A 22,655-nucleotide genomic window follows, 5' to 3' on the forward strand; every position below is an offset into this window, starting at 1 on the left:
CGTGGTGGCACCGGGAGCAGCAGAGCGAGGTGGTGGCAGCAGCAGCATGCGGGAAGCACGGTTCAGGGACCACTTCTGGGTAAGTGGGGGCACAGTGGGACTGGGGGTAGCGGGTGGGAGGCAGCTGGAACCGTGGGGGTCACAGCTGGCTTGGGGGCGGTCACCCCTCTCTGGTCAGGGTTATCTCCAAAGCCACCTCTGTGGTCCATGGTCCTCGGTGGCTCCCATCCGTGCGTGCCCTGAGAGCTGTGGCTTTGCCACCTGTCCCATGCAGCCAAAATACACCTCAACGAGCTGCTGCTGCCACGCTGGAGGAGGTTGGTGCTGGGCTGAGGGTTTGATGATATTAATTGGCCGCTGGTGAACTACTTGGAGACACCATGGCCAAAAACAGTTCTTCGATGGTGAGCTAATCCTGGACTAGGAGCGAATCCTTGGTGTGCTGTGCTGAGCTGCCGAGGAAAAGCCACAGCTCGGGGAAGCCGGTATTTACTATTTGGGTCCGAACTGTGCTTTTGGGAATGGAGAAGTGCTGAGCCACCACAGATCTGCCGCAGAACTTCAGTGCTGTGGCTGCTCAGTTCCTCCTGGTGTGCGGGCCTTTTTCCAGGTACTAGCAGCCAGAAAATAAATTACAACATTTTGGCTTTGGGGGCTGAAAACCCCTGTCTGTGAGTGGTGCTCAGGGTTTCCCAGGTGACGCCTGGGAAGCAGCTCCCATTTTGCAGGATGGGGGAAAGGCGCGTGTGTCCCAGGAGCAGCGGGTGCCGGCTTTGGGGCTCCCGTGTGTGGTGCAATGAGAGGGGTAAGCGCAGAGCCACGGGCTCTTCCAGCATCATTAGTGCGTTATCTGGCATCGCGCCGTCAGATATGTAAATGCCACATAGGTATCAAACCTGGCTTGGAAAAGAAAGCCAGCTTTGCATCTGGCAACAATTTTTCAGCTGTTTGTTGCCAAGAAGTTTCCACGGTGCTCTTTTTGCTTTGCAAATGTGCAGGAAGGGAGGGATGCAAGGGTGGTAAGCAGCATCCCCTGGGCTGGCGGGGGGGGTGTAACTGTGATGCCAGGGGAGCTGAGCAGATGCAGTTTGTTGTGTTTCAGTGGTGTGTTGCATTGAAGAAGAGGTCCTTGCTGTGGGGCTGGCTTCACTTAGCACTGCCTGGTTTGTTCCTCTCCCGCTGTGCCATGGTGCTTTTTGATGGAGGATCTTGGAGGAGGGTGCAGGGAAGATACTGGGGCAGGAGAAGCCCCAAGCTGACAAGGAGCTGAGGCATTGCATGGGATGCTCCCTCCTTCTTGACCCCCCATATTGCAAACACAACCATTTACAATAATCCCCAGTTCTTGCTGAGCCTAAAACTATTGGTGCTCCCAGGGGATTTGCTTGGCTTTTTCCTGTCTGAAGCCTGTGTGCTTCAAACCCCCCCCTGACTAAAGAAACACATCCAGGGCAGGCAGCTGGGGTGGAGGGGAACGTGATGGATGTGACTCAGTGGAGAGATGGAGACTCTGCTGCAGTTGTTTGGCCCATGGAAAAGGCAGGTACCACACCAAGCAGTCAGTCTCCTCACCATGTACTGGTGACTGTGCATCAGCCGTGTGGACTGGAGGGGTGGGGGTTGGGGACCACAGATGGGCAGAAAAAAGCAGATTTAGAGGAGGTGTGGAGAGCTGCTCATATGGCTTCAGTTTGCTGTTAAGTGCTGTGAGAGAGTGCAAACTTCCTCCTGCAATTTTTCATCTTAAATTACTCTACTTAAGCCAAAAAGGGAAGAACCCTTCCCTGCTGAAGCAAACAATTTCACAGAGGTCAGGACAGCCCAATGGCAAAGGGGGGATTTTGGCAGGACACCAGAGGAAGTATGCTCCAATTGGTGGGAAAAAATCTAAAAAAATAACCAACCCCCCGCAACGCTGACCTGTTTTTGGTATTGCACCTTCCAGCTTTGACATGCAGCTGGTCACGAATGGTGACCACCAAATTTCTTTGTGGGGACAAGCTGCAGACCCATGGGATGGTGGGGCTGTACCTCAAGCCTCATCTGGGGACTGATTTAGCCTCAAACCCGAATAGTTCTGGTTTCTTTGGTGGGGGTTATATATCTGTCTTTTTCTGTGCTGGAACCTGGTCCCTGATGAAGTTCATGGTGTGATGCTCGTGATGCACTGCATCAGGGACGCACACCGTGACTTCGCTCTCTGCATTTGAGTTTGCTCATGCTTTTAGGTCTTGGCCAAGGATGATAAATTTCTTTAAATAAAGGGGTTTGCTCTTTTGCATTCTACTTCAGCTCCTGCTCACCCAGGGGCCAAAGTCTAGAGATGCCTGCAGCTTCGCGTGCGTTGGCCCTGAATGCCCCCACTAGCATGACGCTCCCTTCTGCAGCTTGCGCTGCCTGCAGCTGCCTGCAAAAGAGCTGTGCAAAAATAAAATACAGCAAAGACTGTGTTTGTTTCATCTGGCCCTGGCTATAGCAATTGTCACAAGTATAGGCAAGTGTGAGGTTTTGGTTTCATTTGTTTTTGCAACCTGCTGTTGCTCTTTCACTATACAAGGCCTCTTTTTTCACAGTACTCATTTTTTTGGTACGTGCCTGGTTCTCCCCAAGCCTGTTCTTGCAGAGTAACCCTACGACAAAGCTTTGGGTGTCATGAGAGCACTTTGGTCCTGTAAAACTATGTGGGAAAAATAGAAATTATGATAATGCTAAAAACCACTTTAAGTCTGATCTATTCGTTTGGAGCTTGCAACTTGGGAGACTGGATTTTCGGTCATTTTGCTTTTAATGAGACAAACCCAATGCTCTGCTCCCTGCAGTGTATTGCAGGGTGCATTAAAAAGAAGCATTTGGTAAAGCATTAAAAAACCAAGCAAATAATGCTGAAGACTGAGACCTGCTGACTCTCAATGAGCTTGGCCTGCTCAAACGATTTTTGAAAATCAGACTTTGGTTTCTCCGTCTTTCAGGCACTCTCAAATATTTCTTTGCCATGCCAAGGAAAAGCAATGCTGCTAAAACAATCCATGGCTCAGGCAAGACATGCAGTAAAAACTGCACTGGCTTGTTATGTTTCTAACAAAGCATGTTGCAAAGTGTCTGAAAACAATTATTTCCTCCCCCTCAGTGCATAGGAAAGAGGTCCTCCATCTCTTGTTGCAGTGGCACAAACGAAGTGTGGGGAAAAGGAGCAAGGGAGAGCTGGTGTCTGCAAAGGAACCGGCGATTCCCCCACTCTGCTGTGGGTTACGGATGCTATTTTGTCAGTGCTGTGCCTGGCTGTACTTCTTTATCGCCATGAGTTTTTTAAACCTCATGTAGCTGGCTGGGGATAAACTCCTCTTCCCTGCATCCCCGCTGTCAGGGGATGGTGGGGGCTGCCAGCCTTGGGCTCCTGGGTTCATTCCCCTGCTGCTGACTCACGATGTGACGCTGGCAGGGCTATTTCACTTCCTTTTACCCCTGCTTGTTCTTCTCTAAACAGGGACTAGCGTGGTGGAGTTTGTTGGCAATATTATGAAATCCTCAGATTGTCATTTGAAAGGAACAAGGTGGGGTTTGTGGGAATCGATCATTGCATTGAGGTGGGATGATCCGTGGCTTTCCGTGTTTCCGAGAGGAGCAGGGTAGGTGTGTTGATGCAGGGGAAGGAGACATCAAATGGAAAATTATTAACCAGAAAGCTGCTTTTTGCAGGATGCTGCTTTCAAGTGAGCGGATTTGCAGTGAGTCCTTTTCCTCCCTGCAATGAGTTGTGTCTGCCCTGTTGTACCCACCTGGTTATGGGATGGGGAGGAACTGCAGCCTCTTGTAGCATCTCCTGCTCTCCTCCCTCTGCTCCCTGCAGGTACCAGCGGAAGCATTTTTCTTGGTCTCAGCAACCTCTGCAGGACCCAGAGTGATTCTCAGGCTGTACTACCTGTGAGCAAGAATAGCACAGCCATTTACTGTTGCACAGTGTTTCTGACTACTCAGTCATCCAGCTTCTGCTGTGTTTCTCTACGCAGATAGCATCTCTCCTCAGCCTTGTTAAGAGCTCTGCATCAATAAAGGTCTTTCAAGCAATGGTCCATGAGCAGTGTGCTGCCCCAAACCTTCCAGTTTTGGGAAGGTTGGAACAGACTGCTGGGGGGCAGGAGGCTCTGCAGGGGGATCTGGGCAGGCTGGAGCGATGGGCCCAGGCCAGTTGTGTGAGGTTCAACCAGGCTCAGTGCCGGGCCCTGCCCATGGGTCACACCAGCCCCCGCAGCGCTGCGGGCTGGGGCAGGGGGCTGGGAACTGCCTGGGGGGAAAGGGCCTGGGGGGGCTGGTCGGCAGCCGGCTGGGCATGAGCCCCCCGTGTGCCCAGGTGGCCAAGGAGGCCAGCAGCATCCTGGCTGGTGCCAGCAGTGGTGTGGCCAGCGGGAGCAGGGCAGTGCCCGTCCCCCTGCCCTCGGCACTGGGGAGGCCGCCCCTGGAATGGCGCGGTGGGCGCTGGGCCCCTCGCTCCCAGACAGACCCTGAGGGGCTGGAGCGTGCCCAGAGCCGGGCAGGGGGCTGGGGAAGGGGCTGGGGCACAAGTGCTGTGGGGAGCGGCTGGGGGAGCTGGGGGGTCAGCCTGGAGAGGGGGGGCTGAGGGGAGACCTTCTGGCTCCCTGCAACCCCCTGAGAGGGGCTGGAGCCAGGGGGGTCGGGCTCTTCTCCCAGGGAGCAGGCGACAGGACGAGAGGGAACGGCCTCACCTTGTGCCGGGGGAGGGTTAGGTTGGGAATGAGGGAAAATCCCGTCACGGAAAGGGTGGCCAAGGCTGGCACAGGCTGCCCGGGGGGCTGGCGGCACCCGCCCTGGGGGGATTTATAACACCTGTAGCTGTGGCGCGGGGCCAGGGGTTAGCGGTGGCCTTGGCACTGATGGGTTAACAGCTAGACTCTATAACCTTACAGGTCTTTTCCAATCTGAATTATTCTATGATTCTCCTACATCATTGCCTTCATAGGGTGTGTGCCTGGAGGGTTTTTTTCATGTGAAGTGCGATAGGAGAGAGAAACGTCAAGCTCAGCAGCTTGCCTTTTACCTGTGACTCACACAGGGCCATAACATGACTTCAGACCCCCACTAGAGCATTTTAACCTGTCTTTTGGCTCACAGTGTAAACAAAATCCAAAAGATCACAACAAGCACACAAATTCCTTTTCCTCCTCAAGTCCATTGGGAGGATGGCACAAACCCAGGCAGCAGACTGGGAAGGAAAGGCATGTCCTGCTGAGCCCTGCAGGCTCGGGAAACATCAGCTGCTGCTTTGTCACCTTGAAATCATCTGTTTGTAGTTTCCATGGGCTGTGCTCTAAATAGCATGTGGGCTCAGAGCTCTGCCCAGTGGGGAGGACCAGGACAGCCACATGCTGCAGGGGTGGGAGGAGGGACAGTCATCCTCCTGCGCCCCTCTGGTCAGGGAGGGCTTGGTGCAACTCCCCATCCTTCATAACTGTCTTTGGCTGACTTTGTTGTCTTTAAATCTCATTTTTTGTGCCCATGGTTCTGTGCTTACCATGTTGCCCTTCTTTCATTGCTCCCTGCCTTTGGGACATCCCACAGGTAGTTGTGCTGGTTCTTTTTGTTCTTTCTGTGACAACACCTGCCCAGAAGGGTGCTGCAGAGGTTGGTTTCATGGCACACAAACCTGTCACGTTACTTCCGGGCCAGGAGCTCCTCCTGCCTGGAAGCAGCTCTTTTGGAAACCTCGATCACCTGCTACCTCCCCTGTTTCATGTAACACCTTGCACTGTCAGGTCTGGTCCAGCCTTGGGCACTTAGGAAATACGTACGTGCTGGAATTAAATCCTTCTACTGGAGGAGGAAAAGTGACAAAATAGCTTAGCTCCCAATTTTTCCCCTGACTTTTCTACCTGGTGCAGTGAGCCCAAGTGTGCCAGATGGCAGAGCAGGATACGGGAGCCTTCAGGTGCCCCCAACATGCAGCAATGTGGGTCTGACCGCTCCGTCCTGCCTGGGCTTGCAGCAACCAACAGTTGTTCTCTGCATCCATTTTATTTTCTTTGAAACTGGGGGTACGAAGTCAAGTTAGGATGTTCCTGTATTTTGCAACTACCATGAAAACTGACTTCAGTGCAAGCGTGTTTCCTTTTTCAGAGATTAGCAAAGATGTGACGCAAACTGGGAACTGGTTGTGGGTTTATCAGTAAGAAACCCATTTTGGAGGGACCCTTGTGCTTTGTAAGGAAACAGAAATGGTTTTGGTTTCTGCTTAGGTCCTGCTCCACAGTCCTCTCTTCTTGCGCATGCCATGGATGGAGCAAAGCTGATCTGGGATACCAGGGATTTCCTGCAGGTCCCGCTCCACCACACGTTCCCTTCACTTCTTGCTTTCTGGCCACTGACATCCAAGTCCTTGACTCCTTAGGGAAATCCACATCATTAAATCCTTCATTTAATGCAAATACCAGCCCTATTACTCCTCATTTCTTGCAGCAGGTATGAACTCCTGAGAAATCCCCACTTCTGCTGCCCACACTGTCACACCAGTTCTCTGTGTACTCTCATTCTGGCTTCAGACTATTCCATAAATATCTCTGTCCTCTTCAAGCTTCTTAATAACTGTTTGTGGCTTTTGATTCCTTTCCCTGAGTTTCATATCTTCTCCTACCATTGCTTCCTTTCTACAGCCTCTTTCCCTATACTTTTTGCTCCCATATGTGCTATTCTGTGCAACACTGACTCTTAGCAGAAGACAACACGTAGCATCTTCTGCTCAGCTGCCTGTATCTGCCTCAGGCTTCTTCCAGAGGAGAGCTCATGGTCAGAGCATCTCTGTGTATTATCACAGCATGTAGGAGCCCTGCTCTTGATCCAGGTCTCCAGGGTGGTAAATCCTCAACAGTCATAAGGCAAAAATCTATTTTTTGTCATAAGGTGCTTCCAGGCATGAGCATGAGGAGAGAATGGGGTACAGTGAGTCAACCTTTGTCCTAGGCCACCTACATCATTGCTGCATGTATCTTTTTTTTTTTTTTTTTTTTTTTTAATAAGCATCAGTGCAACATATGTTTTTAAGAAGCAATTTGAAGGAAAGCAGTGATCCTTCAGAAGCCTATGGGAAGTATGAGTAGCACTGTGGGTCTGAAAGCCTTGGGCTGGAAGATGGGACTTGACCTTGTGAGCGGTGGAGGCAGGACATCTCCATGGCTGTGATGTTTTGTTGGAGAGAAGAAGCTAGCTCTGTGTGATGTGCTGGAGAGCATAGAGCAGTGGTGGGGGAGGGCCTGCTAGGGAATTGACCTTTGCAGTGGTGTTTTGAATTGATATGTGGGGCAGCATTGCTTTTTGCAAGGCCAAAGAGCAGGCTGTTGCAGCAGTGGTCATTGGGTCTACCCATACATTACTGTCAGGGCAGCAAGAGAAGCCCATAGTCCAGTGATCCTGTGCAGAAAGACCTGGTAAATTCACCTCCAGCCCAGATGTAGGCTCCTACTTTCAGATGTGAGGGTGATGCCCAGAACAGTGCAAGTCAACGTTAAGCAAGATCTATCTCCATGTCTGCTGAAAATGTGAGGAGCAGTAGTAAGACGGGCTATATCTAGAGTTTTGGAGGGTTTTTAATGTTTGATTCCATTAAATCAAGGCTGACAGCTAAGCTTCTAGGAGGAGACACTATGTGCTGTGGGGCCAGCTGTGCTTAGACCAGGGGGAAGCAATGGACTGAGCATTTTTGTTTTCTGGAAGTCTTGGAAGTGCCTTGTCCCAGATTGCCACCACTGTTCTCATTCTGGAACTCTGCCTGCCCCTAAAAGAAAAAGATGGTATTTCATATGGAAGCACTTGCACACTTGTTCCCACTTGTGCAAATGCCACTGGAGGTGGCAGTGGCTGTGCACTGCACTGATGAGGATGTGACTCCTGTTCTTGTGTTTTCAGAGTACAGATCTGACCAGCACAGTTGGCTATGACAGCATCATTCAACATCTGAATGATGGCAGGAAGAACTGCAAGGAGTTTGAAGACTTTCTGAAGGAAAGGTATGGAGCTGCCTCTGAAAACGAGTTGGGTTGAACCTGGGAAGTGAAGCGGTGTCACTGCTTTACTCCTTGTATTCCCAGTTTGGTTTCTGTTGCATTTAACTCTCCACTATGTTAAAACACATTTGATTTTTGACTGATGAGGAACTTGTGTTTTCTTACACTGTCCTTTCCTTGCACAGCTGGTGCTGTGGTGTGAAGTCCACGCCCAGGAATCCTCAGCTGTGAGGCAGCAATGGTGCCCAGGGCTTGATGCTCACATTTTGAACTCTCTATTAAAAAGAAGAGGAATCAAGAGCAATTCAATAATTCAGTCTTACATGTTGCCAGACATCTGTACTGATGTGTTTGCAGCTGTTGGTGGCCTGCCCAGGCCACATGTGTTCCCATGAAGTTCACCTCGCAGAAGATCAGGTGAAGACCTTGGCACAGGAGAGGCATGGCTTTGTCCTAAGTTTGTCTTTGTACGTTATGGACAGCCCACATATTTTATGTTAAAAATTAGTAACATTAGACAGTGTGTTTATTAATCAGAGGATATGACCTAAGTAGAGGTTCTGTGGCTACAAAGGCACAGCTGAGATGGTTTGGCCAGGTATTTTGACTTTATGGTTCACCTGGCTAATAACGGCTAAATATAAAGAATGTTGTAGAACAACCCTGAATTAATGTAATTTTGGTATTGAGAACTGGAGAAAACAAACCTCTGAATACAAACCTCTGGTACAAACCAGCCTGGAACAAAGTGGGATGAAGAGGAGGAGAACCTGCAGTTAAAAGCATCTAATGCATCTACATCTGTCTAGGCTGTAATCCCATGTTCCAGGAAAACTTGGGCTTTCCAGCTGCCCAAGGCACCATCCGCTGAACCCTGAGAACCCTGCTCATCCATGACAATGGAGAGTGCAGAAAGCCTCATCTGTACCCTATGCACTTTTCTGCTTAGCTGTCGAAGGAGGTGGAGGTTCCCACTGACGTGTCTAGCCAGGAGGAGATTAGAGGCTGGACCTGGGCTTGCTAGTGGCACCCGTCTCTGAACGCGGCCCACTTCTCCATGTACAGCACGGCTGTTACATGGAGCCAGCCATGGAGAACATGTCTGTCAGATCTGATGCTTTTTTGCAAAAGGAAATTTGTGGGAATATTATTAGATAGATAAAAAAAAATCAATTCATAATCTTTATTTTTTCCCCCTTTCCCTACAAGCTTTTGGAGTTTTTAAAGAGTTAAGTCAGGTGAACCACAATGCCAAACTCTAGAAATCAGCATCTACATCTGCATTTGAGATACAAGCACTTTAGGAGGCGATTTATTTTATGCAGTAGACCTTCTAATGCAAGCCTCCACCAGCACTTGTTTCTCTCCATGACTGCAGACATGCAGCTGGGGTGGGTTGCCCAGATGGAGATACCTACAGCTGATCGAGCAAGTCCAGCCCTGGTTGCCTGTACAGATTTCAAAGTGACTGCAGAAACCTGCTGGTTCTTAGAGTACAACATATAGGCTTGCTTTCTCCTGCCCCTCTTTCTTCCAGCAGGGAAGGACAATATGATCTCTCAAAGGTATTATTTATGTTATCTCACCAGATGTGGCCTCTTCTGTAGCTGTTCTCCCTAAGGAGAGGCAAGCAGGAGAGAGTACCTACATTTTTAAAAGTCCTGAGCCTTGGGGTGCACGTATGGTGATGTATGGTGGTGGAGAGGTCTCTGAGGTGCCTGCTCCATCCTGTCATATTTGGTTTAAATCAGCCAGATCAGATTCAAAAGTCCTTTGTGTGGATGGGCCGACAGATGCCCATGGCTGAGATGTGGAAAACGTGATTGCACAAGCCTTGTTCCCATAGGAAACTGAGCTAAAAACTATCCAGGTGACTCACCTGGCTGTATCCAGCCACCAGCTGCACTGGCCACTTAGTCCTCCATCTCCTGTGGAGGTGGTGCTTGCACCCATCGGCCATGGGGAGATGGGGAGAACAACGCACCGGGGCCACAGACACAGCAAAACAGGGTGTTTTCAGTAGAAAGGCTGTTGGGTAACTGCAAACAACAGCCTGCCTTCAGCCACCCACCCCAGCAGGCTCACAGCAAGTCAGGAGATAGGCAGGGTGTTAAGAACAGGTCTTGGCCTCTGCTGCAAACGAGTATCAGTTTCTGAAATGAGAACTTCCTCTGATTTCTCTCTTTCCTCATTAGGGCAATTATAGAAGAAAAATATGGCAAAGAGCTCATTAACTTGTCGAAGAAGAAGCCCTGTGGGCAGACGGAACTGAAGTAAGTTCACAGTCCTCTGTGTGTTTGGTTTTTATGGGTGTCCTTACTTGGAGCAATGAAGGAGGAGCAGAAGGAAGGAGGCTGTGAGTGAGAAAACAGTGTTGAAATACGACTGGGATGCTACCAGCGGATGATCTGAAATAGGTCTTGTGAACGAATGGTGCACAGTTGGGTTGTACTTTGCCAATAATCAAGCTAGACTCCACCAAGTTCCTACCAGCCATAAACTAATCAAAGCATCGGAGATGCTCAGGTGAGACGTAGACATGCAGTTCAGCAGAGGGACAAGGATCATGAGACCTTGGGTTTACTTCTGACTGTTTTTGTGGCCAGAGGAAAGTACCAGTACTTCCTTGACTCAAACCATTACAATCTTCAAAGTTCAGCGTGTCACCGCCCCCCAGCTTGGTGGTTGGCCACTGTGGTCGGCTCCATGACTGGGTCTCCATTACCTTGGCACCTTCTACTTCCTGCTCTGTTTCTGTAATTTATACGTGCCCGGTCTGATATCCTCTGATCATTTATTTACAGTTTTATGCTGTATATATACATATATATATATATATATTTAGTGTGTATATATATATACATATATATAAAAATGTATTATATTTTATATCACATAAAATGATTCTGAAATCTTTATTGTACAATATGAATAGGGAGAAAAGTTCCCTATATTTCCAGCCACTGGCCAATGCACTGTGTAGAAGGTGTCCGTATGACTGAGATGATAGTTTTAGGAGGTCACCTGAAACATTTGCCATGAAACTCAGAATTTTGAACAGCATCCAACATTTAGAAAGATGTAAAGTAGATGTACACCAAGCTGTGTTACACTTGCTGAGAGGAAAAAAGCCGGAGGTATAAGGAGGGTAAATAAACCTGCTTTGAGCTGCTTTGGCTGGTGTCGCGTGAGGGATTTGCTATCTGGTTTGCGCCTGACCATGCTTTGCCACTCTTTAATGGTCTGCCCGTGTTTTTCAGCACACTGAAGAGATCTCTGGATGTTTTCAAGCAACGTAAGTAATTCTTTGTGTTTGTCAGGACACTTGGCAGAGCCAAAGCCTGCAGACAGTGGAAGAAAATAGCAGAGAAACCTCTAAACCTGTGTGATGCTGGGATCAGGCGTAGGTTGTCCTGCTGGCCCAGCTCATCCCAGTGTGTAGGGCTTGGGACCAAGGGCTCCAGGGCATGGGTGGGAGAGGGGACCCACAGGGAGCCCTTTTGGGGGTTGTGCAGGAGTTGTACATCAGAAGCTGTGCATGGGAAGCTCATCTGTTGGCCTGGCTTGCGTTGCCCTCTTCATGCACATACGTGGTAATTCACCCCTGGAATGGCGCGGTGGGCTCTGGGCCCCTCGCTCCCAGACAGACCCTGAGGGGCTGGAGCGTGCCCAGAGCCGGGCAGGGGGCTGGGGAAGGGGCTGGGGCACAAGTGCTGTGGGGAGCGGCTGGGGGAGCTGGGGGGTCAGCCTGGAGAGGGGGGGCTGAGGGGAGACCTTCTGGCTCCCTGCAACCCCCTGAGAGGGGCTGGAGCCAGGGGGGTCGGGCTCTTCTCCCAGGGAGCAGGCGACAGGACGAGAGGGAACGGCCTCACCTTGTGCCGGGGGAGGGTTAGGTTGGGAATGAGGGAAAATCCCGTCACGGAAAGGGTGGCCAAGGCTGGCACAGGCTGCCCGGGGGGCTGGCGGCACCCGCCCTGGGGGGATTTATAACACCTGTAGCTGTGGCGCTCGGGGCCAGGGGTTAGCGGTGGCCTTGGCAGTGATGGGTTAGCGGTTGGACTTGATGATCTTAAAGGCCTTTTCCAACCTCAATGAATCTGTGAATCTAATCCGAGCATCTAAAAGATGATGCTTTGGCCACTTTACATGGTCCCTTCGTTGCCCTGTGTCACAGCCTGCCAGGGTACGGGCAGCCAGCACCTGCACGTCGAGGGCCAGCACTCTGCTACCCCGATCACATCTGTGCTCTGCCTGGCCAGCTCTGCCTGCTGCTCTGTCCGTCCCACAGCACACCTTCCTAACGAGGCTCTGCCCTCACAGCAGCTGCCTATTAATAGCTGTGGGTCTGAAACAGCTCTGGAGGTTGAATCATGAGCTACAGTTCAGTTTAGCTCCTTTGATGAGCTCGCTGGCGTGGTGCTGCACAGCATGACCACTCATCTTCAGCAGGATGAGCCTGAGATTTTTTTTAGCATTACTTTTTCTGTGCCTTAAATTGGTTGCCTGCTAGCCTGGGGCAACGCTGCCTCCAGGCAGCTGCTTCAGGGTGCAATGTGTTGAAACATGCCTGAATTCATCTGGATGAGGGGTAGATGTGACTGTGCTTGTTTGAATAACTTCTCTTGATATGAGTTCTCTTAAACTGAAGTGTAAGACTGATGCTTACATAGGCAAGTGCCACTTGGAGGCTGCTTCAAAAAGCGCTGCTGCTATGTTTCTGCAGGAGGATGTGTGATGTGGGGTTAGTTCAGTGTGAGCTACAACAGCTGACTTGAGCAGCAGCCTTTTTAAGAATATATATCTATATCTGTATCTATTATAATTTTTATTTCTTTGAAGAGATAGACAATGTGGGACAAGGTCACATCCAGTTGGCTCAAACCCTTCGGGAAGAAGCAAAGAAAATGGAGGAGTTCAGAGAAAAGCAAAAACTGCATCGGAAGAAGGTCAGGTGCCGTGGGAGCACATGCTTTTGTCCCAGAGTGTTGATCCTGCCCTGGTGACTGGCTGCTCCCGGCTGGTGTCTCCCACTGTGCCCCAGCCCCCACCATGCCCCTGGTGCCTGCTGCTGCTGGGAAGTCCTGAGCTCCTCCCTACGTGTTGCAACCATGTTGGTGAACAGTGCAGCAACCTCTGACTTCCTTCTTTTCACTGCCACATCTCCTTTGGGTGTTTTTTGGGGCCAGCTATATCAGGGGCTCAGCTCCAGGGACGGCAGCTTCAACCAGGAATGTTTTTAAAGCATATATACATAGTTCTGTATGACCTCCATAGGGTCTGCTAAAATTGGCAAACCTTTTAATTTCTTCTGGTTTGAGATTCTTGGAATGTCTGGAAAATGAAAGAAAACTACTAGAACCAGGGACTGGTTTGGACCTAGCAGAGGGGAGTGGGCTTCCCAATTTTTTCCAGACCCTATGGAGATGATACAGTACCGTATATTGTGAAGATCTCATTTGTAGAGCTCCTTTGCATATGTGAGTGGAGGCATAGATTGAAGAATAAAAAATGGGTTTTGTGAAGACACTCGGGGTGGATGAAGGTCCTTAAATCCGTCCCAGTCTGGTCCATGCCTCTTCCTTTCCTAAGCCAAGTAGTCCGTCCTGGAGCTTTGATGGTCAATGACGTGCTGACTCTGGGTCTGTTGTCCTCACAGATCGAGCTGATAATGGAGGCGATACACAAAAACAGGAATTTGCAGTACAAGAAAACCATGGAGGTAAAGCGAACATGCTGCTGTTTCTTGCCATATGGGTTAATGCTGCTAACACACACGCACAGCGCTGGGGCAGGCTTAGACACGAGGGTCTTCCTTCTCTGCTGCAACTCGCGATGCCGTGTCCGCATAAGCAGTGTGCAGGGTGTGCTCAGAAAAACTGAAGAGTACCCCAGGGACTTGGCTGGTGGTAGCTTTGCAGGGTTGAGTATGAGTGATTTAGATGTCATGAACTCAATTGCCCTGAGCTTTTCATCACAAAGAGCAGCTTGTCTTGTGAGGTTGTCTTTGCCCAAGCAGTAGGGCACCTGGGACCTTAAGTGCTGTCCCCTGCTGGGCTGGCAGCCTGCCCCCACCTCTTCACTCGTAGGCTGTGCTTTCCTCCAGAGCCTCCTGCGGGAGCTGTATTTGCATCTCATTGCTTGCTGACGCGCTCCTGCCCCTTTGGTGGCTCCCCTAGGCCAAGCGGCTCTACGAGCAGCGCTGCAGGGATAAGGATGAGGCGGAACAGGCTGTGCATCGCAACGCAAACCTGGTGACGCAGAAGCAGCAGGAGAAGGTATGGAGAGGCGGGTGTCCATGGGGCCAGGGGAGAAAGGGGTGTCTGTTCTTGCAGCTCTCCTGCCCTGTGGCTCTTCTTCCAGCGCCAGATCTTGGGGTGAGATGGACAGGTTGGTGATGTTTCCCAGCTGGGCTGCAGTGCCATTGGTGATGCACCCAAGCTCTCCTCTACCTTTTTTCTCTCTCCCATTTTTGGCAGCTATTCCTGAAGCTGGCTCAGACAAAATCAGCTCTAGAGGACTCTGGTGAGTGTGGAAATGAAGCATTTGGAGGGTGAGGGAAGTGTTTCCCAGGACAGGGGGTTTTGAAGCTATGGCATGGCTCTTGCAGCGAGCCTAGCCCTTGGGTCAGGCATGGCTCCTCAGAAACACGTGCCCAGGATACCAGAGGTGGGCACCTGCCCTGGAGAAGCCTGCATGGCCCCAACAAGGCTGCTCCCACCATTCCCCCACGGCCAGACCCTATGCCTTGCTATGCAGCTCTGCAACCCATTGCAGTGCCCGCCCGCAGCTGACCTGACACATTACTGCTGCTTTCTCCCTGACGTCCCGGCCATTTCAGGCTTCACATATTACCTTCTAGCAAAGGGTTTTTTTAACTAATGTTAATCAGATGAAAATGTGATTTCTCTCACAGACAGAAGTTACCAGCAAAGTGTTACCACTCTGGAGAAGATCCGGGAAGAATGGCAGAAAGAGCACATCAAAGCTTGCGAGGTAAATGCCCCCAAACACCTTCAGACAGAATTGTGGTCCTCTGGATGTCCACCACAGTGCAGATTTGCTTTCTCTGTGTTCTCCTGGCAGTGAAGCAGCAGGGTGTGTTGCAGCTAACCCTGTGTGTGTTTCATGTTTGGCTTCTGGATTCTGCTATGTCCCACTACATCAAGGCTTCCACTGTTTTGTTTTATTTTTATTTTTCTTCTTAATGCCATCTACCACATCTTAAAACTGACAAAGTAGTGATATTTTTGTCCATTACCTGCTTGCACATTTGGTGTGGCTGTCATCTTGAACAGCTGTGGTCACCTCTGGATTCTTGATGACTCAAGGCCAATATGTCAGAGAGCAACAACAACACCTGGCAGACTCTGTCTGAACCTCTGAAAGTCTTTAAAAGACTTTGCAGCAGAGGCTGGTGGCCGGCTGGGGATGCGCACTGGGTGAGGCCATCTGTATGTGAGCGCTGCACGCCAGGAGCCCTTCACCTTGCATCGCACAGACCACGTGTAGCACGGGAACCCCTCCAAGCGGTTGTATCAGCCTAAAGCAGACTGTCTCATAGCAAAGTGGTCTAGCAAGGATTTCTAGCACACGGTGGGGAAGTCCAGAGCTGGTGGTGAGAGGACCACGCAGCTGCTCTGCTGCTGACCTGTGTCTTGCAGCCACCTGTGATCTGTGACTGAGGGATGGACAGGGACTGCAGGGATCAAGGTTTTATCCCAGGTCTGCTGCAAGCTCGCAAACAACCTTCCCATTCCCAGCTGTGCCAATCCTTTCCCAAGCCACTGCTCATCAGGCCTCTATTTTACTTTTTCCTTTTGAGACGGAATTTGCTGTCTGTTCTGTGTGGCATGCATTGGTGTCTCAGTGCTAGTGTGCTTTGGTGTCCAGGGTCTCGGAAGCCTCTGTGATGGTGGGGTGTAGAATGCATAGTTTCACTTCCACAGATGGATTATGTGGAGGTTTTCCCTTTGGTGTGTTGCAAAGGTCGTAACCGGTAACAAGTGCACATGTATGCTTGGGATGGAAGGTTGTCATGCGTAAAGGCATGTGAAATTGAGGTATACCAGACAGCAGATTTCAAAAGACTTGGGTTTAAACCTGCTTGGAAAAGCTCTGGGCAAGAAAAAGGGAGAAGACCAACCAATCAACATGCCTCTGTCTTCATACATCCCCAGTGCTTTTTTATTGCTTCATACCTGTGGGAGGGAAGTGAGCTGGGACTGCAGGACCATGGGGTACCTAGGGAACATGCACTGCCTTTTGGAAGTTGCTTGGTCTCCCCAGAAGTAGCAACGTGCTGGGTGACCTGCAGACCTTCCTGAGCTTAATACTCATCTTTGAAATACTTGGTTGTGTGGAGGGATCATTTTGTCCCTGGACAAGCTGGAAGACTCGTGGTTTCCATGTTTCCTGCAGAAGGCCAAAACCACCTGCTCCTCACTGAGGACAGTTGTCTTTGTAGTGGCACCTGGGGACAAGAAGCGATCAGGATAAAAGAGATTTGCTCTTGTTTTAAAGATGTTAGGGCTATTTCGTCTGTGTCATTTCAGTTCTTTGAGACTCAGGAGTGCGAGCGGATCAACTACTTCCGCAACGCCCTCTGGCTTCATGTCAACCAGCTCTCCCAGGACTGTGTCCAGACTGATGAGGTACATCAAATGACATTCTCTGGTTTTCTGTTTGGAAAGCAAAGCCCAATTTGCTTTCCTGTGCACTAAGCTGTGCTATGTTTGAGTTGGGCTGTGGCCTTTGATCGGCCACCAGACACCAGCATGAGTGTGCAGACAGAAGGTTTTGGTTAGAGCTCTTGCAGGTGAGGTTTCCTCTGGGGTTCCCATGGTTTTTGAGGGTGGTGAGACACTGGCACAGGCGGCCCAGAGAGGTGCCCGATGGCCCATCCCTGGGAACATCCAAGGCCAGGCTGGACGGGCTCTGAGCAACCTGATCCAGCTGAAGGTGTCCCTGCCCATGGCAGGGGGCTGGGCTGGAGGGACTTTGAAGGTCCCTTCCCACCCAAACTGTTCTGTGATTTTATGGTTCTCCTACCACTCCTACCACTGAAGCTTGTGTCTTGAGTGAGCACTGGGCTTTCACCCCTTGTATGATAAACAACTGGAAGTCTCTTGGTTTTTGTCCCGATGTACAGAAATGCTTTTTATTTCCCTTTTGCAGAAATATGAGGAAATCCGCAAGAGTTTAGAAATGTGCAGCATTGAGAAGGATATTGATTTTTTTGTAAATTTACGCAAAACTGGAAGTTTGGCTCCAGGTAAGAACTCAGTACAATCTCATGAAGTAGTGCTGACTTCATTGTACTTCTCTCATGGAGCTGCTGCTCTGTTCAGCATCAGTTTGGCTGCAAAACCCATAGATTTTGCAACAACCCTCCTTTCATTCACTGGCAGGCAGCACTACTCTTTGCCATGTATTGTGAGCCCCTGAAGATAATCTCCCCTTTCTGTAACTTCTAATTTCCTGATCGGGCATTTTCCCAGAGAGGGGAAAGACTTAGCAGCTGAATGGTGGTATGACAAGTTTATGGCTATAAAAGGTCTGTACTTCACTATTGTTAACTTCTCCTAGCTCCTGTTGTTTATGAAAACTACTATAATACACAGAGAAATGCAGCTCCAGTGAGAAGTCCTGTTCCCGTACCTATATCGAGGTAAGGGATGTAACATGTACACTTGCAATTGCTATAGTAAATGATGCTTTCCCCCCCTTAAAAAAAAAGAAAAAAACAAGCATATTTTGTTGCTTTCAGTCTACTGGAGGCTTGACTTGGCAGTATTAGAAGAAAATACTTCCCATTCTATGTTGTCCATCACTTTTCACAACAGGACTTGTTGTGCACAGGACATATGCCAATGTGCTGCCTACTAATAAGCTGTCCAAGGACCCCCTCAAACCCAGTCAGAGGTTCTTCCTCCCCCTTTTAGGGTCATTTCTCCCATCTCATCATTTGGATTCTTTATTCTGGAAGTGCTTGTGGTAAAAGCCTGCTCATTTTTTCTTGTAACAAGCCTATTCCAGAAGTCCTTTGCATGGAGGTGAGGGGCTGTGGTGCTTGGACAGTAGGAAAGCAAGGCAGTCTAGGGAACACTGAATTTCATGTCTTGCTTTCTTTGGGAACTATCTGAGCTCCCTTTCAGAGCATCCTCTGATACCAGACCGAAACCTTTTGAGCTTCCCTGCATGGTTCTCCGTGGGATTTGTCCACCTGAGGAGAGATGCATCAGTTGAAAGCATGCATGGGTAGAGGGAGGCAGAGCAGAGCTGAATTCACTCCCCCAGGACAGAGGCTGGTCAGGGAGGACAGGGTCAAGGATGTCTCTGCCGGGGGGAAGATGACAACTCAGGGCCAAAGACTCATGCTAAAGACGAGTGTGCCACTTTGGCTGTCACACTGGGAGAGAAGTCATGTTCAGTTAATGGTTTCCTGATGTCTCACTCTAGGCAAAGGCATGTAAAAAGGCATCCCCTGAGGCTCACTTGTAAATGTTTCCACAACTCAGTACTTTTTGGTTGCTTTTCCCTCTCCTGCACAGTATCAGCTTCAGTTCCCATGTCTGCCAAGCAGGCTGTCGATGGTGAGCCCACTGTGACATGCCTTGGTACCAGGTCTCCATAAAGCCCAGGCTGGCCAAACCTCGTGCCCTCTCACAGGTCTGGGATGGCAGCTGGGGAGCGCAGAGCCAGGGTGAGGGGAGTCCTGTAGCCACACAGATCCTCAGCTCTGTGTTTCCTTCTGTGCAGGAGGGGACCTCTACCCACCCCGACCAGCGCACCAGGTGAGTTACCTGCTTTATGGGGTTTCTGGCCCTGCAGAGGAACTCTCTGGTTTTTCTCTCTTCCATCAGTTCATGAGCTTAGGTGAAGCTCCTGCTTTAAGTCCAGTCCCCACTGTAAGATGCTGGGAAGCTGGGCACTGACTTTGGAGGCAAGGTTTCAGCCAGGACAAGTTCTGATCAAAGCCCTTTGTGTGGGCATTTCTGAAGCTTAAGGATGCCCACGCTGGGGATCCCACCAGTCTCTGCAGTTTGCTTCAATAGCACGAGCTAGATCATTGCCAGTGCCATTTCAGTGACGGGACACTGCAGCAGGACTTGGCAAATTGAGGTCCTGCTTTGGCTCTTTGGCAAATAAAGTCATTTCTTTGAGCCTCATTCACCCTTTCCTTCCATCCCTCTAACACAGGTAGTCAGTGCGTGGTGTTTCTGTCCTGTGTAAAACCTTGTAATGAGCACTTCTCCTGAGCAGAACTTATTTTTGTGTGCTCTGAGTTTCAGGTGAGCCTGATTATGCCACAGTTGACGGCTACAGCTTGATACATCACTAATAACCACAGTAAGTACTCACATTTGATGAAGAAAGGATTTAGTAAGAGATGCAGCTACACAGAGGAGGGACGTGGAGGAAAGAAAGGCCACCGGTTAAGGGATGGCATGTTGAGGTGACCAACTGGGAGCCGTGATCATGTCAGCCCTCCCATTGCTTGTCTGAGCTGGAGCTGTGGTTTAGATGCTGTCGATCCTGTTCTGTAGGTTCTCCATGTAGAAGATGGCCAGCGTGGCAGAGGTGGTGTTTCCAGTTATTCCGGGCCACATAGAGCTGAAGTGCTTCTCTGTTTTAAAAAAGTATTTGAGGACTCTGCTAATTATTTGTACATTCAGAAAGTACCTGCTAAATATCTGTGCCTTTGATCAGCAAACTCCTTGGACGGATATCCCACCTTCACACTCAGGGGAAGAAAAGGAATATAAGCGGTGGACCCAGGCACAAGGGCGATAAGTGTCGGAAGAAGTTTTTTGATTTGAAGTTCTAAAGTGCAGCCATGTGGGAGAGGCTGGAGCCTCCCACCCTCCAGATAACTAAGAAGTCAGATGTGTCGAGGGGAGCACTGTGTGATACCTTCGGGCACGCTGGCTTGTGTTCAGGGCAGATGTATCCCACTCAGCTTTCAGGGTACACTTTTGCCTGTTTCTAAAGTCTTTCATTAATGGTCATTAAACTTGTAATTTAGGCTTAATTTTGGTCATGCCTCTCAGGGAGCTTCCTTAGAGGAGCGCCAGCGGTTACACCAAGTGTCTGGCTTCGCTGTAGACGTGCTCCAGGCTTAAGCGTTGGTACTGGAAGCTGATTTGCATCTTGCCTTGTGCAGCAATCCCCAGAGCAGCTACTTAGTAAGAGGCTACGTAGAGCTAACTAGTAATAGGCTGTGCCACTGCAAACCTGCTGGGAAGTCCTGCACCCTGCAGAGTTCTTGGGGATCTGAAGGATGTCAGTCGGCTCTTGCAACTGTCTTTCCAATGAGGGGCTTGTGTTTTTTTAGATTAATGGTATAGCTTGTCATTGCTAGGCTCTGGAGATGCACATTTGATTAACTTCTGGGAATACCTAAATTTTGGACTTGTTCTGACTAAGCACCACTGGAAACAAATTTACCTACTAATGGGCTGGACCCATGAAACTCCTGTTCTGACAAGGTCTCCTCAAAATTTCTGCCTTTTTTATTTACCGTATGTACAATCATGGCTTTGATTCAGAAGCTTACATGCCTCAGGGCTGCTGGTTTCTCTGAAGTCCCTGTGTGCAGTGTTGCTTAACAGCACCTCAGTGCCTTACAACACTGGATACAGGGACACAGGACATGGGGAGCAGCACACAATTTAGCTGGCTGAACCTGCTGCCAGGTGCTTAATTTTGGAGCACCAGGAGTTGCTAGTTGTATCATGTTCTTCAAGTTGAATATGCAGGACTTCAGTATGTGCCCAAGCCCACTGGTCCCCAGGGGATTTACTGAATTTCCTTGTGTGGAGAAGATGACTGTGAGCTTTAACACCTGTCCTGCTGCATTATAGTGAACTATGCAAAGTGCACATGTCAAGGAATCAGTTGTCCTATTTTATTTCCTAAAGACCAAGTGTACAAATAATCTCCTGAAGGAGCCTGCTGTAGTCTTAGTTCCTTAAATACATATTTAAAAAATAAGTTTCGAGACTTGTGTGCTGGGTATTACTTTTTTTTTTGAAGGTTGTCATGTTCACTTTCTGTCAGGACTGGGGCTGGTACACCTTCAGAGCAACCCAGGATGTTTGCGTGGTGAGTTCCCTCTCCTGGAAGGAAGCCAACAAGAGCTTATCCTTGCTTAGTCTTTATTTCAGTACTTGCTCAGTACCAAGACAGTTGTGGGAGACAACACCCCAAGGAAGCCTGGCATGAAAACAAGCACTTGTGATGAACTGTAAACTGCAGACCATGTAGGACTGGAAGAATATTTACTCTACAATACATTGCGTTGTTTTTTCCTTGAGATTTTTCAGCTGAGCACGATAGATGGTGTTAGGCTTTTCTGGCTGCAGAGGTCCCCAATGAGGCTGAAACTTGGCTTGCACATTCACTAAATGAACAGAAGTAATCCAACAATAGGGATGCCAGTTATGAAAATACACCAAATCTTCGCATAGACGTAAAGCCAAGTAAAGTCTGGTTTGGAAGAAGCATGGCCAAATGTGGAGCTACTGGGAAGCAAGTCTGTGGGCCCATGAGAACTGAAATAGTATTTTATCTTCAGCCTCCTCCCTCGCTTGTGAGTGCTGCACCCAAATGGTGCAGCAGACTTTGGCCTCCTCCCAGGGCCCTGTGGAGGAGCCTAGCCTCCTCCAGGGCCCCTATAGTGGAGGCTGAGCTTCCTCACAGATGCCTGTAGAGAGGTTTTGCCTCCTCCCAGACCCCTATAGAAGTGCCTGGCCTCCCTACAGACCCTGATAACCAGATATGCAGCTCCTGCTTTCCCTCCCCAGGAAGACAGCGACAAGTACCTTAATTAGACAACTACTTTAATAAGACAGGATAGGAAAAGGAATACAGATAGCAAGTTAGTTCTACATCCCTTCAGGTGCTGGGCACCCGACCTTCAGGTGGAGTCGGACAGAGCTCTCCTTTTTTGGTCTTGCAAGCCAATACATAAATTATCACAAAACCCCAGCTCTATTCATAAAGGAAGTTCATATGAGAACTTTTTTCCTGCATTTCCAGATACAGGCAGGGCCAGGCAGGTGGTGTAAGGGTCAGTACCTTACTGGCAGGAGCTGTCTGCCAGTCCCCTGTAACCATGAGCTGGCTGAGCTTATCCTGCGGTCAAGGGGCTTGTGCAGCACAGCCCTGCCCTGTGCCTGCTGAGGGGGATCACTGGCTCCTGAACATGCAGTGGGCTCCCGGTCAGGATCAGTGCAGCCCCGCCTTGACTCACATAGAGTTTACATTTCCCACAGACAGAAATTACAGATTAATGACTTATGTGCTTCTCGAGCTCCCTCCTCGTGCACCCCAGGATCCCAGTGGCCCCTTGGCCACCAGGTCACGCTGCTGGTGTCCCCCAGCACCCCCAGGCCCTTCTCCGCAGAGCTGCCCCCCAGCTCAGCCCCAGCCCGTGCTGGTGCCTGGGGCTGTCCCTCCCCCGGGGCAGGACCCTTCACTTGCCCTTATGGAACTTCATGAGGTTCCTCTGCCCAACTCCCCAGCCCGCCCAGGTCTGGCCGAACGGCAGCGCAGCCTCCTGGGCTGTCAGCCGCTCCTCCCGGCCTTGTAGCACCAGCAGCCTTGCCGAGGGTACGTCTGTCCCCTCACCCAGGCCACGGATGG

The 22,655-nt window shown here is 50.0% G+C and overlaps 1 protein-coding gene across 2 annotated transcripts; it reads left to right on the forward strand.

Annotated features, from left to right (window-relative positions):
* Positions 1-21,009, forward strand: PSTPIP2 (proline-serine-threonine phosphatase interacting protein 2). Of its 2 annotated transcripts, none has more exons than XM_014286407.3 (15): positions 1-79; positions 7,912-8,012; positions 10,205-10,282; positions 11,270-11,304; positions 12,849-12,955; positions 13,666-13,728; positions 14,186-14,284; positions 14,486-14,531; positions 14,923-15,002; positions 16,562-16,660; positions 17,184-17,280; positions 17,595-17,676; positions 18,768-18,802; positions 19,295-19,358; positions 19,556-21,009. In XM_014286407.3, the coding sequence occupies exons 1-14, from the start codon at positions 47-49 to the stop codon at positions 19,348-19,350; spliced, it is 1,011 nt and encodes a 336-aa protein (XP_014141882.1). In that variant the 5' UTR covers positions 1-46; the 3' UTR covers positions 19,351-19,358; positions 19,556-21,009. The 2 variants fall into 2 exon arrangements, with proteins under 2 accessions (XP_014141882.1, XP_005446966.1); XM_005446909.4 differs by having other exon boundaries at positions 17-79; positions 19,301-19,358.
* Positions 21,010-22,655: the final 1,646 nt, after the last annotated feature.

Source organism: Falco cherrug, chromosome Z (assembly GCF_023634085.1).
Source record: "Falco cherrug isolate bFalChe1 chromosome Z, bFalChe1.pri, whole genome shotgun sequence".
NCBI lineage: Eukaryota > Metazoa > Chordata > Aves > Falconiformes > Falconidae > Falco > Falco cherrug.

What these genes read in the sequence shown, in the direction of transcription:
- PSTPIP2 (XM_014286407.3), top strand. Translation starts at nt 47, where the DNA reads ATGCGGGAAGCACGGTTCAGGGACCACTTCTGG. An exon ending in ATCAGCTCTAGAGGACTCTG is followed by an intron (nt 14,532 to 14,922) that starts GTGAGTGTGGAA and finishes TTTCTCTCACAG; the next exon opens with ACAGAAGTTACCAGCAAAGT. An exon ending in ACTGTGTCCAGACTGATGAG is followed by an intron (nt 16,661 to 17,183) that starts GTACATCAAATG and finishes TCCCTTTTGCAG; the next exon opens with AAATATGAGGAAATCCGCAA.